Raw genomic sequence first — 13,088 nt, 5'->3', positions numbered from 1 at the left:
TTCTATTTTTTTCCTGTACTATGTATGGATGTGTGGAATACAGTCTCTCCATTTTTCTGCTTAGAAAATTATCGCAGTTGGTAAAACCCAAACAGCACTTTTTAGTGCTACTGTGTCCAAGAAACTGGGCTCTAAATATTGCCAATGAGGGCATATTATGTCTGTCACAGATGAGCATAATTATTGTTATATTTGTCTGGGACCCAACCATGACCAATCCATCTGCTGAGATTGCGGTTGAATGTCTCCCTGAGTGCAAAGACAAAGAGCCCAGAAAATAGCCCATTTTTAAGAGAAGAGGACAGAGCATTATCGGCATCAGGCAGTTATGCTCCTTCACCACCAGATTTACAAGGGCAATCAACTCTGTACTCTCCGGACCAAAGGTCTATCACCCAGGCCTGCAAAGACAAGCCACATCTATAGGCTCAATGGGGAGGATCCAGCACCTCACCTAAATCGGGGAAAGTAAGGAGCCACAAGATCATGCTACATAAGGAGGCATCAAAGAGCATAGCTAAGTCTGCCGCACAGAATGTCTCTGCAGAGTGCGCTCAGGATGCGTTGATGGGTGCACTTAAAACACTCAACACCTCAGGCATCAAGTAGTGCTTTCGAGCTCATGAAGCAAAATGCATCTAATACAGTCATACTTTCATAACAAATTGAGGAAAACTGCAAACAAGCAGACTATATATTTAACACTGACCATTCAAAGAATTGTTCAAAAAGACAACAACCAGCAGAAAGTGGTATCAGAAAATTGTATAGTGCTTCCAGTCTCATGGGCTCTTGCCCTTATAGGGCTACAACCCCTCTCTTGTGTGAACACTGTTTAGTCAAGTCATTTACCAACTCTCTGAGGGCTTGTCTAGTTAGTTTTTTTTATTTTCTTTAAGTGCAAAAAAAGCCTCCCTTAAATTACCTGTATTTTTTTAAAACACACACCTCACACTACCCATTTCAACCATATCTCATCTCATTAAAATGTGATATCCTCTCTAATATTTATTGACATTGACAATGTTTCGGCACGCTCCTCGCGCCTGCTTCAGGGGCTATCGGCTGTCAATGTCAATAAATATTAGAGAGGATATCACATTTTAATGAGATGAGATATGGTTGAAATGGGTAGTGTGAGGTGTGTGTTTTAAAAAAAATACGGGTAATTTAAGGGAGGCTTTTTTTGCACTTAAAGAAAATAAAAAATAAAAAAACTAACTAGACAAGCCCTCAGAGAGTTGGTAAATGACGTGACTAAACAGTGTTCACACAAGAGAGGGGTTGTAGCCCTGTAAGGGCAAGAGCCCATGAGACTGGAAGCACTATACAATTTTCTGATACCACTCTCTGCTGGTTGTTGTCTTTTTGAACAATTCTTTGAATGGTCAGTGTTAAATATATAGTCTGCTTGTTTGCAGTTTTCCTCAATTTGTTGTGAAAGTTTGTTTTGGTTATAAATTTGAGGACGTGAGCCAGTATTAAGTTAAATTTTTCGGATTCGGGAAGAATCTAATACAGTCATGACATGCATGATGCCCCAGGTCATGACCCATCAATATAATGCAACGCACCATGTGCCGAAACACGAAGCATCGAAGCATGCTGCAGTCAGCACCATGAAGGCAACGTGCTGAAGCAGACGGCAAAATGATCACAAAAAAGCCTACCCTCGAAGCAACGATGCATACGCAGCATTGCAAGGACGGGCAAACAAAGAAGATGAAAATTTCTTCTAAACAAAACAGGAGGTCAGAAACATGCTAAGAGTTCGTCTGCTACCAGGGGCATGTGGAATCACACCACTCCAAGCAGTTCCCGGTCAGCAGAATCCTAAGAAGGTGAAGAGTATTGAGCAAACCACAGAACTAGTTCACCTTTCAGCTCAAAAAGGTTTAGAGCAAGAAAACCACTCATGTTCAGAAAGACTATCTCCTCCTCCTGCTTATCCGCATTCTAGTGCATCCTCAATCTCATCGCAAAGTGAAAGATGGATTTACTCTGACCATCTACAGGAAGGACTATTCACCAGACACAAGGAGATTGTCACTGAACTATCTCCTCTGGTTGCGTTCAGACCAACATCTCTCATCTTGATGGCAGCTATACTGACTCCAAGAGTGCACCATATAACTTTTCTTCATTTAGCTGTATAAGAACACAGATTTGTACCACCAGAGGATGTCTGTTATTCCCAAGCACCAATTCCTCCCAAGTGTTGAAATAAATAACATAAATTCTCAAGAATTTCTTCTCCTTTTTGCACTCTGAGAACTGCCTTCTCTCTTCCTCAGGAGTATACCACAAGCCCTCCATTAAGGGAAAGAATACTTGCACTCAACTCCTTTGGCCACAATATTAGAAGAAAAAATTGAATTCCTATAAACAGTGTGAGTTTAAGCTAGAATAATATTTTTCCCCATTTAAAAAAACCCTGAACAAAATGAAACCTCCCTTCTGGATCTTTAAATTCTTTGTGCAGTTGAAAATATATCTTATTTATCAGTATCACCACACCACAGCTCTTGGAAGTTCCCAATCAAAAAATTCTTGACCCACCCACTTGCATCTCAATTTGAGATGTTCCACATTTAATAAGTGGGTCTCCTCAAACATACATCTCTCTGTAACCTGTAAAATGTTTTCCCTCTTTTTGGGTGTGCCTAATCCCACCACCTTCCATGTGATCAATTTAAATTAAAATAAATCCCAGAAGCATATCTCTGCAGAAAATAAATATAACGTTGAAGGGCCCAGTCAAGCCCTCATTATCCATCTCGGTTATCTTCAATATCCTCAGCCACTGAAAATCACTCCGCACATTCAGGAATAGAAAATGCAACTCCCCTGATGTCCGTCCCCCTTCAAACCCCTTTATTCTCCCTCTGTACTCTCATTCATCTCCCTTATCAAACATAGCATTCCTTTAACTCCATTTAGGGCTCAAAGGTCACAAGCACGTTCAGGTGCCATCCCTTAATTCACCATTTAGTACAATAGTAAACGTTTCAAACATAACAACCCTCTTTAGGCAACTATAATATTACATTCATACAGGAAAAGAGTAAACAATGAAAAAGAGCAGGTGCCCTTCCTCATAATTTCCTAAATTGATGAAGATTAACAGAATATGCTATCCTCAGCATGGCATGACTGAGCAGAGGACAGCTTACATGGTCTCATCCCTCTGCAGTAGAAGGTTCATGCAGTTCACATAAAATCTTCTCAGCATCATCTGGAGAATCTACATTCACAGTTTTACCATTCAACCACATCCACAGTTGAGCAGAAAACAATGAAAAGCAAATATTTTGCACTAACTCCAAACATATGGATGAAAAGGCTTTTCGGCAAGCAACCACTTCTGTAGAGAAATGCTGGAATAGTAAAACTTTGCCATTCTGATAGGTAATATCTCTTTTCTGGAGATACACTTGTAAAAGCTGAAACTTATGAGCGAAGTTCAGAAAGCATGCTATAACCACTCTCTGCTTGTTTCCTTATGCCACTTTTAGCCCAATATGGTGCGTGTTCTCCAGGACAACCTTGTCTGCCAGTACATCCAGTTCCATTTCTTGTGGGAGCCATGATTCCAAAACAGGCAAGATCAGCTTCTGGAATGGATTCAGGTAGACCCACGAATCATAGGTTGTTCCTCCAAGAGCGATTCTCTAAATCTTCGATCTTTTCAGCATGTTGCACCACCATTATCTGAGCCTCTTATAACTACATCACATTGTCAAAGTTGCCATCATCTAACGTTGAAATCCTATTCTCTGCTTCCATGACTTGCTTGCCAATATCCAACATCGAGGCCTTGACCTCTGCCAGATTCATATATTTTGTTGAAGCGGTTTTCTAAAGCCAAAACCATGGCTGCCATAATGTCTGTAATTAACATGTCCAGTGTATCTTTCTCTTTGCTCTCACCATCTGCCATATTTTCCTTGAGTGACCTGTTTTATTTTCTCTTAATTTCTTAGATGCATCGTCATTGTCGGTTAAAGCTGTGGCACCATATATTTGTCAATATGTTCTCACTATCCACACCTTCACCAGCAACTGCAAAGTGAGAAAGGGTATAGAAAACACCTCAATAACAGGGATGGCACCTGGAGCTCATAAACATAATACTTGCTATACTGGGTCAATCCAAGGGTCCATCAAGCCCAGTATCCTGTTTCCAAGAGTAGCCAAGCCAGGTCACAAGTACCTGGCAGGATCCCAAGGGGTAGATGGATTCCAAGCTGCTTATCTCAAAACTAAGCAGTAGTTTTCTGCAACTCTCCTTTAATGGACTTTTCCTGCAGGAACTTGTCCAAACCTATTTTAAATGCAGCTATACTAATAGCTTTCACCACATCCTCTGACAATGAATTCCAGAGCTTAATTATGCGTTGAGTGAAAAAAAATGTTTCTCTTATTAGTTTTAAATATATTACCCAGTAACTTCATTGTGTGTCCCCTTGGTCTTTGTACTTTTTGAAAGCATAAACAGATTAACATTTACTCGTTCCATTCCACTCATTATTTTATAGACCTCTATCATGTCTCCCCTCAGTCATCTCTTCTCTAAGCTGAAGAGACCTAACCTCTTTAGCCTTTCTTTAGGGAAATTGTTCCATCCCCTTCATTATCTTGGCACCCTTCTCTGTACCTTTTCTAATTCTGCTATATATTACTTGAGATGTGAGGTCCAGAACTGAACACAATGCTCAAGATGAGGTTGCACCAATGAGTGATACAGAAGCATTATGATATTTTGTTTTATTCTCCATTTCTTTCCTAATAATCCCTAGCATTCTATTTACTTTCTTGGCTGCTGCTGCACACTGAGCAGAAGATTTTAACGTATTTTCAATGATGGCACCTAGATTCTTTTCCTGAGTGATGATGCCTAATATGGAACCTTGCATTTTGTAGCTATAATTTGGGTTACTCTTCCCTAACTGCATCACTTTGCACTTGTCTACATTAAATTCCATTTGCATGCCCAGTCTCCCAGTTTTACAATGTCCTCTTGCAACTTCTCACAATTCTTTTGTGATTTGACAACTTTGAATAATTTTGTGTCATTGGCAAATTTGATCACCTCGCTTGTTCCATGGACTACTGCATTCAGTACTGATGCCCATATCTAAACAATGATCGACAGGATAGAGGTGATCCAAAAAGGAGGGACCAAAATAAGGGGTCAGCATTGGAAGATTTATTGAGGAGAGGCTGAAGGATCTGAATATGTATACCCTGGAAGAGAGGAAGTACAGGGGAGATATGATACAGACCTTCAGATACCTGAAAGATTTTAATGATGTACAATTGTCAAACTTTTTCCATTGGAAAGAAATTAATAGAACTAGGTCATGAAATGCAACTCTAGGGAGGACAACTCAGAACCAATGGTAAGAAATATTTCTTCATGAAAAGGGTGGTGAATACCTGGAATGCCCTTCCAGAGGAGGTGATGAGGACGAAAACAATGAAGGAATTCAGTGAGGCATGGGATAAACGCTGTGGATCCCTAAAGGCTAGAGGATGGAAATAAAGAAAAGAGTGCATGGGGGTAACTTGCTGGTATGACAGTTGCTATCCTTAACATTAAGCCTTGATTCTGTTAGTGCAACTCCATCATTGCTCTCTACTTCAATGGCAGTAGGGAAAAGGGGAATTGGATTCAGACAGCAACTGAGGGCCCTGACTTTTACAGTTTGGGGAACAAATAAATGTGGGGGTAATTTGCTGATGCAGCTTTTACTGCCCTTAATCACTAAGCCTGATACTTTTGATGCAACTCCCAACATTGCTCTCTGCTTCCACAGCAAGGGTTAAGCGAAATTGGATTCAAAAGCATCTGAGGTCCCAGACTTTTATGGTCTGGGAAACCGATAAGCATGGGGGTAACCTGCACAATGCAGCAGATACTGGCATAAGCTTGCTGGGCAGACTGGGTGGATCATTTGGTCCTTTTTCTGCCATCATTTCTATGTTTCTATTTCCAGGTCATTTATTTATATATTTAAATATTAAATATGCCATACTGGGTCGGACCAAGGATCCATCAAGCCCAGCATCCTGTTTTCAACAGTGGCCAATCCAAGTCACAAAAATACTGGCAAGTACCCAAACATTAAATCGATCTCAAGCTACTATTGCATATTAATAGTTTATGAATTTTTCCTCTAGGAACTTATCCAAATCTTTTTTAAATCCAACGTATCCACTCCAAATTATTTTGTTCCAGAAGTTTTGAGGCATCTCTAGGTGCTGTCTGACATATTGTAAGTGGGTTGTTTTGTGGCGTTGGTGCAGCAATGGCTTTTTCTGGCAACTCTACCATGCAGCCCATTTTTGTTCAAGTCTCTCCCTATTGTGCATGCTGAAACACTCACACCACTTTGTTTCAGAGAAGCCTGTACTTCAGTAGAGGTTGCTTGTGCATGTTTCTTTGCATCCCAACAAATTGTTCTGGAAGATGTATCTAAAATCTTTCTTGGTCTGGCTTGGTATTAACCAAACCCATAATTTTTCTACTTCTTGATCAGGGTTTGAACAGTACTGAAGGAAAGTTGGTTCCTACCTGCTAACCTTCGCTCCCGTAGCACCACGGATCAGTCCAGAGTCCTGGGCCCCACCTGTTTCCATCTTGTGGAGGGGAGGCAAAACCCAGGAGTCTGGACAGATCCGGGTGTGTGTATATATGTGTATGTATATATATGTATGTGTGTGTGTGTATGTATATATGTGTATGTGTATGTGTGTGTGTGTATATATATATATATATATATATATATATATATATATAAAATAGCTTGGCTATGGGTGCCTTATGGGTTTTTCTCTGTCTCTACCTGTTTTTTTGGGGGGGGGGGGCCATGGTCTAGACTCATTTAGGTTTTTTGTGGCTTGTATATATTTATTTATATATATTTATATGTATATATTTATTTATACATCAGTTGTTGTCTGAATATATATATATATAAAACCTGGAAATAGAAACATAGAAATATATATATAAAAAAGCATCAATCTCAGAACAGATCCCTGGGATACTCCACTATTCACTTTTTTCCACTGGGAAAATTTACCATTTAGCCCTACTCTGTTTTGATATATTTTATCAACTGGCTCACCTTGATCCACTTGTTTATTTACACCTTCCAAAAATGTAGCGAATTTGTGAGGCAAGACTTCCCTTGGCTAAATCCATGTTGGCTTTGTCCCATTAAACTATGCTTATCTATATGTTCAGCAATTTTGTTTTTATGATAGTTTCTACCATTTTGCTTTGCACAGATGTCACTCGCTGGTCTGTAATTTCCTGGATCACCCCTTGATCCCTTTTTAAAAATTGGCATTATATTGGCAACTTTCCAGTCTTCGGGTACCATAGATGATGTTATTGATAGTTTACAAATATTGTATAGCAGATCTGAAATTTTATTTCTCAGTTTTCAGCACTCTGGGATGTATACCATCTGGTCCAGGTAATTTGCTATTCTTTAGTTTGTCAATTTGCCCTAGTATATCTTCCAGGTTCACTGAGATTTGTGTTGGTTCCTCCGAATCATCACCTTTGAGTATCGTTTCTGGCATGGGTATATCTCTCACTCCTTATGCCACACTCTCCACACTTTCTTGATAATTGGACTGTTGGTGCATATAATAATCCTAACTTCAAATACCAAATAATTCTCTAATTTCTTACAGTCCAGAGCTTTAGGACAGACTATAGTCTCCTATTAATTGACCATCATACTCTGCTTCGTCGTTTAGTAATTCAACTTTAAGACTCAGCCGTTTTTATAATCATCGGTCAGTCTTTCTTTTATGTTAATCCTCAATTCACTTTCATGTGCAATAGAGTCTTAAATTCTTTTATATCTCCAATGTTCTGCTGCTATTATAAACAACCATATTTTTCTTAAATTGTTTTTATGCGAGTATGATGGTCAATTAATATCGCTCCATGGTGAGACTGCACCTTGAATACTGTGTACAATTCTGGTCACCACATGTCAAAAAAGATATAGTTGCAATGGAGAAGGTACAGAGAAGGGCAACCAAAATGATAAAGGGGATGGAACAGCTCCCCTATGAGGAAAGGCTGAAGAGGTTAGGGCTGTTCAGCTTGGAGAAGAGACGGCTGAGGGGGGATATGATAGAGGTCTTTAAGATCATGAGAGGTCTTGAATGAGTAGATGTGACTCGGTTATTTACACTTTCAAATAATAGACTAGGGGGCATTCCATGAAGTTAGCAAGTAGCACATTTAAGACTAATCAGAGAAAATTATTTTTCACTCAACGCACAATAAAGCTCTGGAATTTGTTGCCAGAGGATGTGGTTAGTGCAGTTAGTGTAGCTGGGTTCAAAAAAGGTTTGGATAAGTTCTTGGAGGAGAAGTCCATTAACGGCTATTAATCAAGTTTACTTAGGGAATAGCCACTGATATTAATTACATCAGTAGCATGGGATCTTCTTAGTGTTTGGGTACTTGCCAGGTTCTTGTGGCCTGGTTTGGCCTCTGTTGGAAACAGGGTGCTGGACTTGATGGACCCTTGGTCTGACCCAGCATGACAATTTCTTATGTTCTTATGAGACTATAGTCTGTCATAAGTTCTGGACTGACTAAGAAATTAGAGGATTATTTGGTATTTGAAGTTAGGATGGGTATATCTCTTACATTTTCCTCTGTGAATACTGAAGTAAAGAATTCATTTAGTTTCTCTGCTACGGCTTTGTCATCCCTAAGTGCTCCTTTTACCCCTTGATCATCTAATGGTCCACTTGACTCCTTCGCAGGCTTTTTACCTTGAATGTACCTGAAAAAGTTTTATTACGAGTCTTTGCTTCCACGGCAAGCTTCTTTACAAATTCTCTCTTTGCCTTCCTTATCAATGCTTTGTATCTGACTTGCCAGTTATGCCGTTTTCTGTTTCCTTCATTCCGATCCTATTTCTTGAAAGATGTTTTTAGATATAGCCTTTCACCTCACTTTTCAGCCATGCCGGTAATCCTTTAGCCTTCTTTCCACCTTTTTTAATGCATGGAATACATCTGTTCTGGGCTTCCAAGATGGTATTTTTAAACATTCATGCCTGAGCTAAACTCCTAACTTTTGCAATTGCTCCTTTCAGTTTTTTCCTAACCATTTTCCTTATTTTATGATAGTCACTGATTTGAAAATTAAATGCTGTCGAAATAGATTTCTTTTTTGTGCTCCCTCCAGTTAAGTCTAATTTTGATAATGTTGTTATCACTATTGCTAAATGGCTTCAACACTGTTACCTCTCACACAAAATCCTATGTTCCTGTTAGGACTAGGTTTAAAATAGTTTCCCTTCTTATTGGTTCTTATACCAGCTGCTCCATGAAGCAGTCATTTATTTCATCTAGGAACTTTACTTCTCTAGAATGTCCTGATGTAACATTCACCCAGTCAGTACTGGGGTAATTGAAATCTCCCATTATTACTGTGCTGCTGATTTTGTTATTCATCCCGCTATCTGTGGAAAACACCATTTATGGTAAGCAAATTTGCTTTTATTTTCTTCTTTTTCTTAGCCTGAAAACCTGACTTATTTGGCTTTCCAAGATCTGAATTGCCTACTCTTGCCCTGTATGCTGTGTGTATAAAGCTGCACTTGTAGAAATAGAAAAGGAGATTTGAAATCCCTTTTTTCATAACTAAACTCTCATTGCTTTCTCTTGTTTGAGATTCTAAGACAGAATTTGTTCACTCCAGTACTGGACTGGGGACACAGGAGATGGCTAAAATTCCCTTTTAATATGCAAATCCTGTTGAATAAAAAAAATGGGAAGAAGTCATTTGTAATTCTGTTTTTGCAGATAAGTAAGGTTACACAAATTTCCTACCACAGGTTTCGGGTCACAGAAAAATATATACTGTCAAGTGTGTGGTTACAGAATGTCCTACATTTAATGTTATTTATAGTCCTGAGGTTTTGTTGTTTGTTTGTTTTTTTGCTTTATATTAAGTAATTTATTAGCAAGTTTTGACTTTGAGATAATTATGGTTGATAAGAAAATAGCACACAATAGTATCAAATCTTTTGCTGTACTAATAGCACTGCACAACTGGTGAACACGTGTGGCTGAGTGAGCTTGAACAAGTAACTAGTATGGCAGAGGTGAGGATTAAAGCTGCAATTCTAGATTGAATAGTCCTGTGCTATACTGGCTATATGACCTGAACAATATAAAAATAATTCTACTAATTTGTTCTTAAATTAATCTAAAAGAATAAAACTTGTGTGTTGCTATTGTTCAAGATGGATTTGTTTTTGGCCATTTCACTTGTAGCTTATGCTGGGAACAAATGTTCCCTGTACATACTAGGATCAGTCCAGACTGTGGTTATGTCCCCCGTCCAGAAAATTACCCCCAGTATTTGTATATTAGCATGCCTGATCTTCTGTGAAATAAATGTTCCTGTCTACCTAGTTTACCTCTCCTACTCTGAGAACTACCTCAAATAGATTTTTCTCTTAGGCTGGCTCTCTTGCTAAATCTGGTCTATACCTGAACACTGCAGATATAACTGGTTTACTTTGGGAACTGTTCGCAATGTGCTTCATGCACAGTCATATGGGACATTCCTTTCAAAGCATAGTGGGAAGCATAACCAATTAGGTCATGAGAAGAAAATCAAGTACTAAATAGCATGCTTGTGATGTTGCAAGAGCTCTTTGGCAGGAATACTGTTAAGCTTTTTAAATCATGGCTAAGGCTGCTGATACAGGGCTGAACATGTGTATTACTGTGTGTCTTCGGATAGTCCAAACTTAATAATGTGTTATTTTTCAGGTGATGCAGTTTTTTAATCAGATGGCTGGTAATGAGTATGTTGGATTCAGTAATGCAACGTAAGTTTTGCTTTAAAAAAGTTTTGATTATGTTTTTTGGTTTTTTTTTTTATTAAAGTGAGGTTAATTTTGTTTAGATGCTTCACTTCATCACATCAGCAAAGGTTTATTCTAGTTCAGTGGTTGTGATAAGCAGATGGGCTAAGTCTCCTATCTAAGGCATCTGTATTTAACATTTTGTGTAGATATGAGATTTCTAGGCAGGATGTATTTGATTCACATTATGTATTGGCTTGTTAAAATTCCAAAAGGTTGGATTAAAAATGATAAATTCACAAAATGTTTCCAATTGTAGTTGTCTTTGAGACAAGTAACTTCTAACTGCAGTGGGTCTTCATGAAGAGAATGAAAGCTTATATCACGATTTATATTGTTTCTGGGAATGGTGCTGCTAACTCATGTGTAGAAAGGTTACTGCTGTAGGCTCCTTCTCCCAGGCCCCCATCACTCCTTCCTGTTTACACTCTCTTCAAAGTGTAGCACAGATCTTTCTGCCTCAACTGCATTTTCTCTTTCAAATCCCTGCACTCTTCTCCCTGTCCCTTCATCTTCACCCTCATTTCTGGTTATATTTTTTTTCAAAGAAGTATATTGAATAGTAATATGGACTTCTGATATGATAACTTTTCCTAAACTCTAGAAATTCTGTGCAGCCCCTTTCTCTGTCTGAAATCAGCAATACTAGTGGATGACATTTGTCTGCACCAACACAAACCAGCCCTCTGACAATTCTTCCCCCGATAGATAGAATTGGTTATACTCTTTGGAACTCAAAGATGCATACACACATATCCCCATTCATTCTCTGTTTTGTTGTACATTGATCCCTCTATCCATGTCCTCCCATTTGGCCCCCTCTGTGTCAAGTTTTCCACAAAATGTCTGGCAGTTTTACTGGCTAACCTGAATTATCAAGGCACATTCATTTTTTCCCTAGCTGGATTACTAGTTGATTTAAAAATAAATAAATAAAAAGGAACTTCTACCCCAGAGATGAACATCTTATAGCCCCTAAGTTCTGTCATAAACATTTTAAAAAAATCCAATATAGTTCCTGCTCAGAGCATCCACTTCATTGGTGCCTTCATAGACACCCAAATAGGGAATGCTCTTCCTCTCAAAGGGCTGAAACCATAGTGTACCTGGTTTACCTACTCCTAACCAGAAGTAGCTCCTCCTCTGCATAAGAACATAAGATTTGCCATACTAGGTCAGACTAAAGGTCAGTCAAGCCCAGTATCCTACAGTACCTGAATGTAATCTGTTTGAAGTGCTTGAAAAAGTGGAATATAAATAAAATATATATATTTTTAAACAAAATTCTGATTATATCAGGGATAAGAAGTAAATTTCTCCACCTTAATGGTTTATGAACTCTTCTTCTAGGAACTTATCCAAACCTTTTTTTAAACAGCTACACTAACAGGCATTTACTACTTCCTCTGGCAACAAATTCCAGAGTTTAAGCATTGAGTAAAAACATATTTTTTCAGCTGAAGAGCCCTAAACGTTTTAGCCTTTCCTCATAGAGAAATCGTTCCATCCCCTTTATCATGTTCATTGCCTTTCTTTGTACTTTTCTAATTCCACTATATCTTTTTGGAGATGTGATGACCAGAATTGTACACAATACTCAAGGTGTGGTCGAACCACAAAAGCATTATGATATTCTGTGTTTCATTCACCATTTCATTCCTAATTATTCCTACCATTCTAATTGCTTTCTTTGCTGCCACCGCACATTGAGCAAAGGATGTCAACATATTATCCACGATGATGCCAAGATCCTTTTCCTGTCTGGTGAATCCTAATGTGGAACCTTGCATTTTGATGCTATAATTTGGGTTGCTCTTCCCTTCATGCATCACTTTGCACTTGTCTACATTTGGATGTCCAATCTTGCAAGGCCTCTTGTGATTTAACAGCTTTGAATAATTTGTATCAGCAAATTTGATCCTCACTTGTTTTTTCCCATCTCTAGTCATTTAAAATGTAAAAACTAGCGGTCCCAGTACAGATTCCTGGGCACTACACTATTCACCTTTCTCCATTGAGAAAATTGACCATTTAGCCTTACTCTCTGTTTTCTGTCTTTTTAACCAGTTCTCAAGCTACGGGAGAACATTGCCTCCTAACCCATGACTTTTTAATTTCCTCAAGAGTCTCTCATGGGGCACTTAGTCAAATGCTTTCTGAAAA

At 38.6% G+C, this 13,088-nt stretch overlaps 1 protein-coding gene across 4 annotated transcripts in view; it reads left to right on the top strand.

Moving 5' to 3' along the window:
* The window catches only part of GLS (glutaminase), a 251,083-nt gene that overhangs the window by 110,061 nt on the left and 127,934 nt on the right, over positions 1-13,088 (top strand). For all 4 annotated transcript variants that reach the window (XM_029606093.1, XM_029606092.1, XM_029606095.1 and 1 more), the window contains exon 9: positions 10,831-10,889. In XM_029606093.1, the coding sequence (XP_029461953.1) occupies positions 10,831-10,889 (59 nt within the window). The remainder of the gene's footprint in view (positions 1-10,830; positions 10,890-13,088) is intronic.

This window comes from Rhinatrema bivittatum, chromosome 6, assembly GCF_901001135.1.
Source record: "Rhinatrema bivittatum chromosome 6, aRhiBiv1.1, whole genome shotgun sequence".
In the NCBI taxonomy this organism is placed as follows: Eukaryota; Metazoa; Chordata; class Amphibia; order Gymnophiona; family Rhinatrematidae; genus Rhinatrema; species Rhinatrema bivittatum.
The sequence above is the reverse complement of the archived record's forward strand: the minus strand, read 5'-3'. Positions and strand labels throughout refer to the sequence as shown.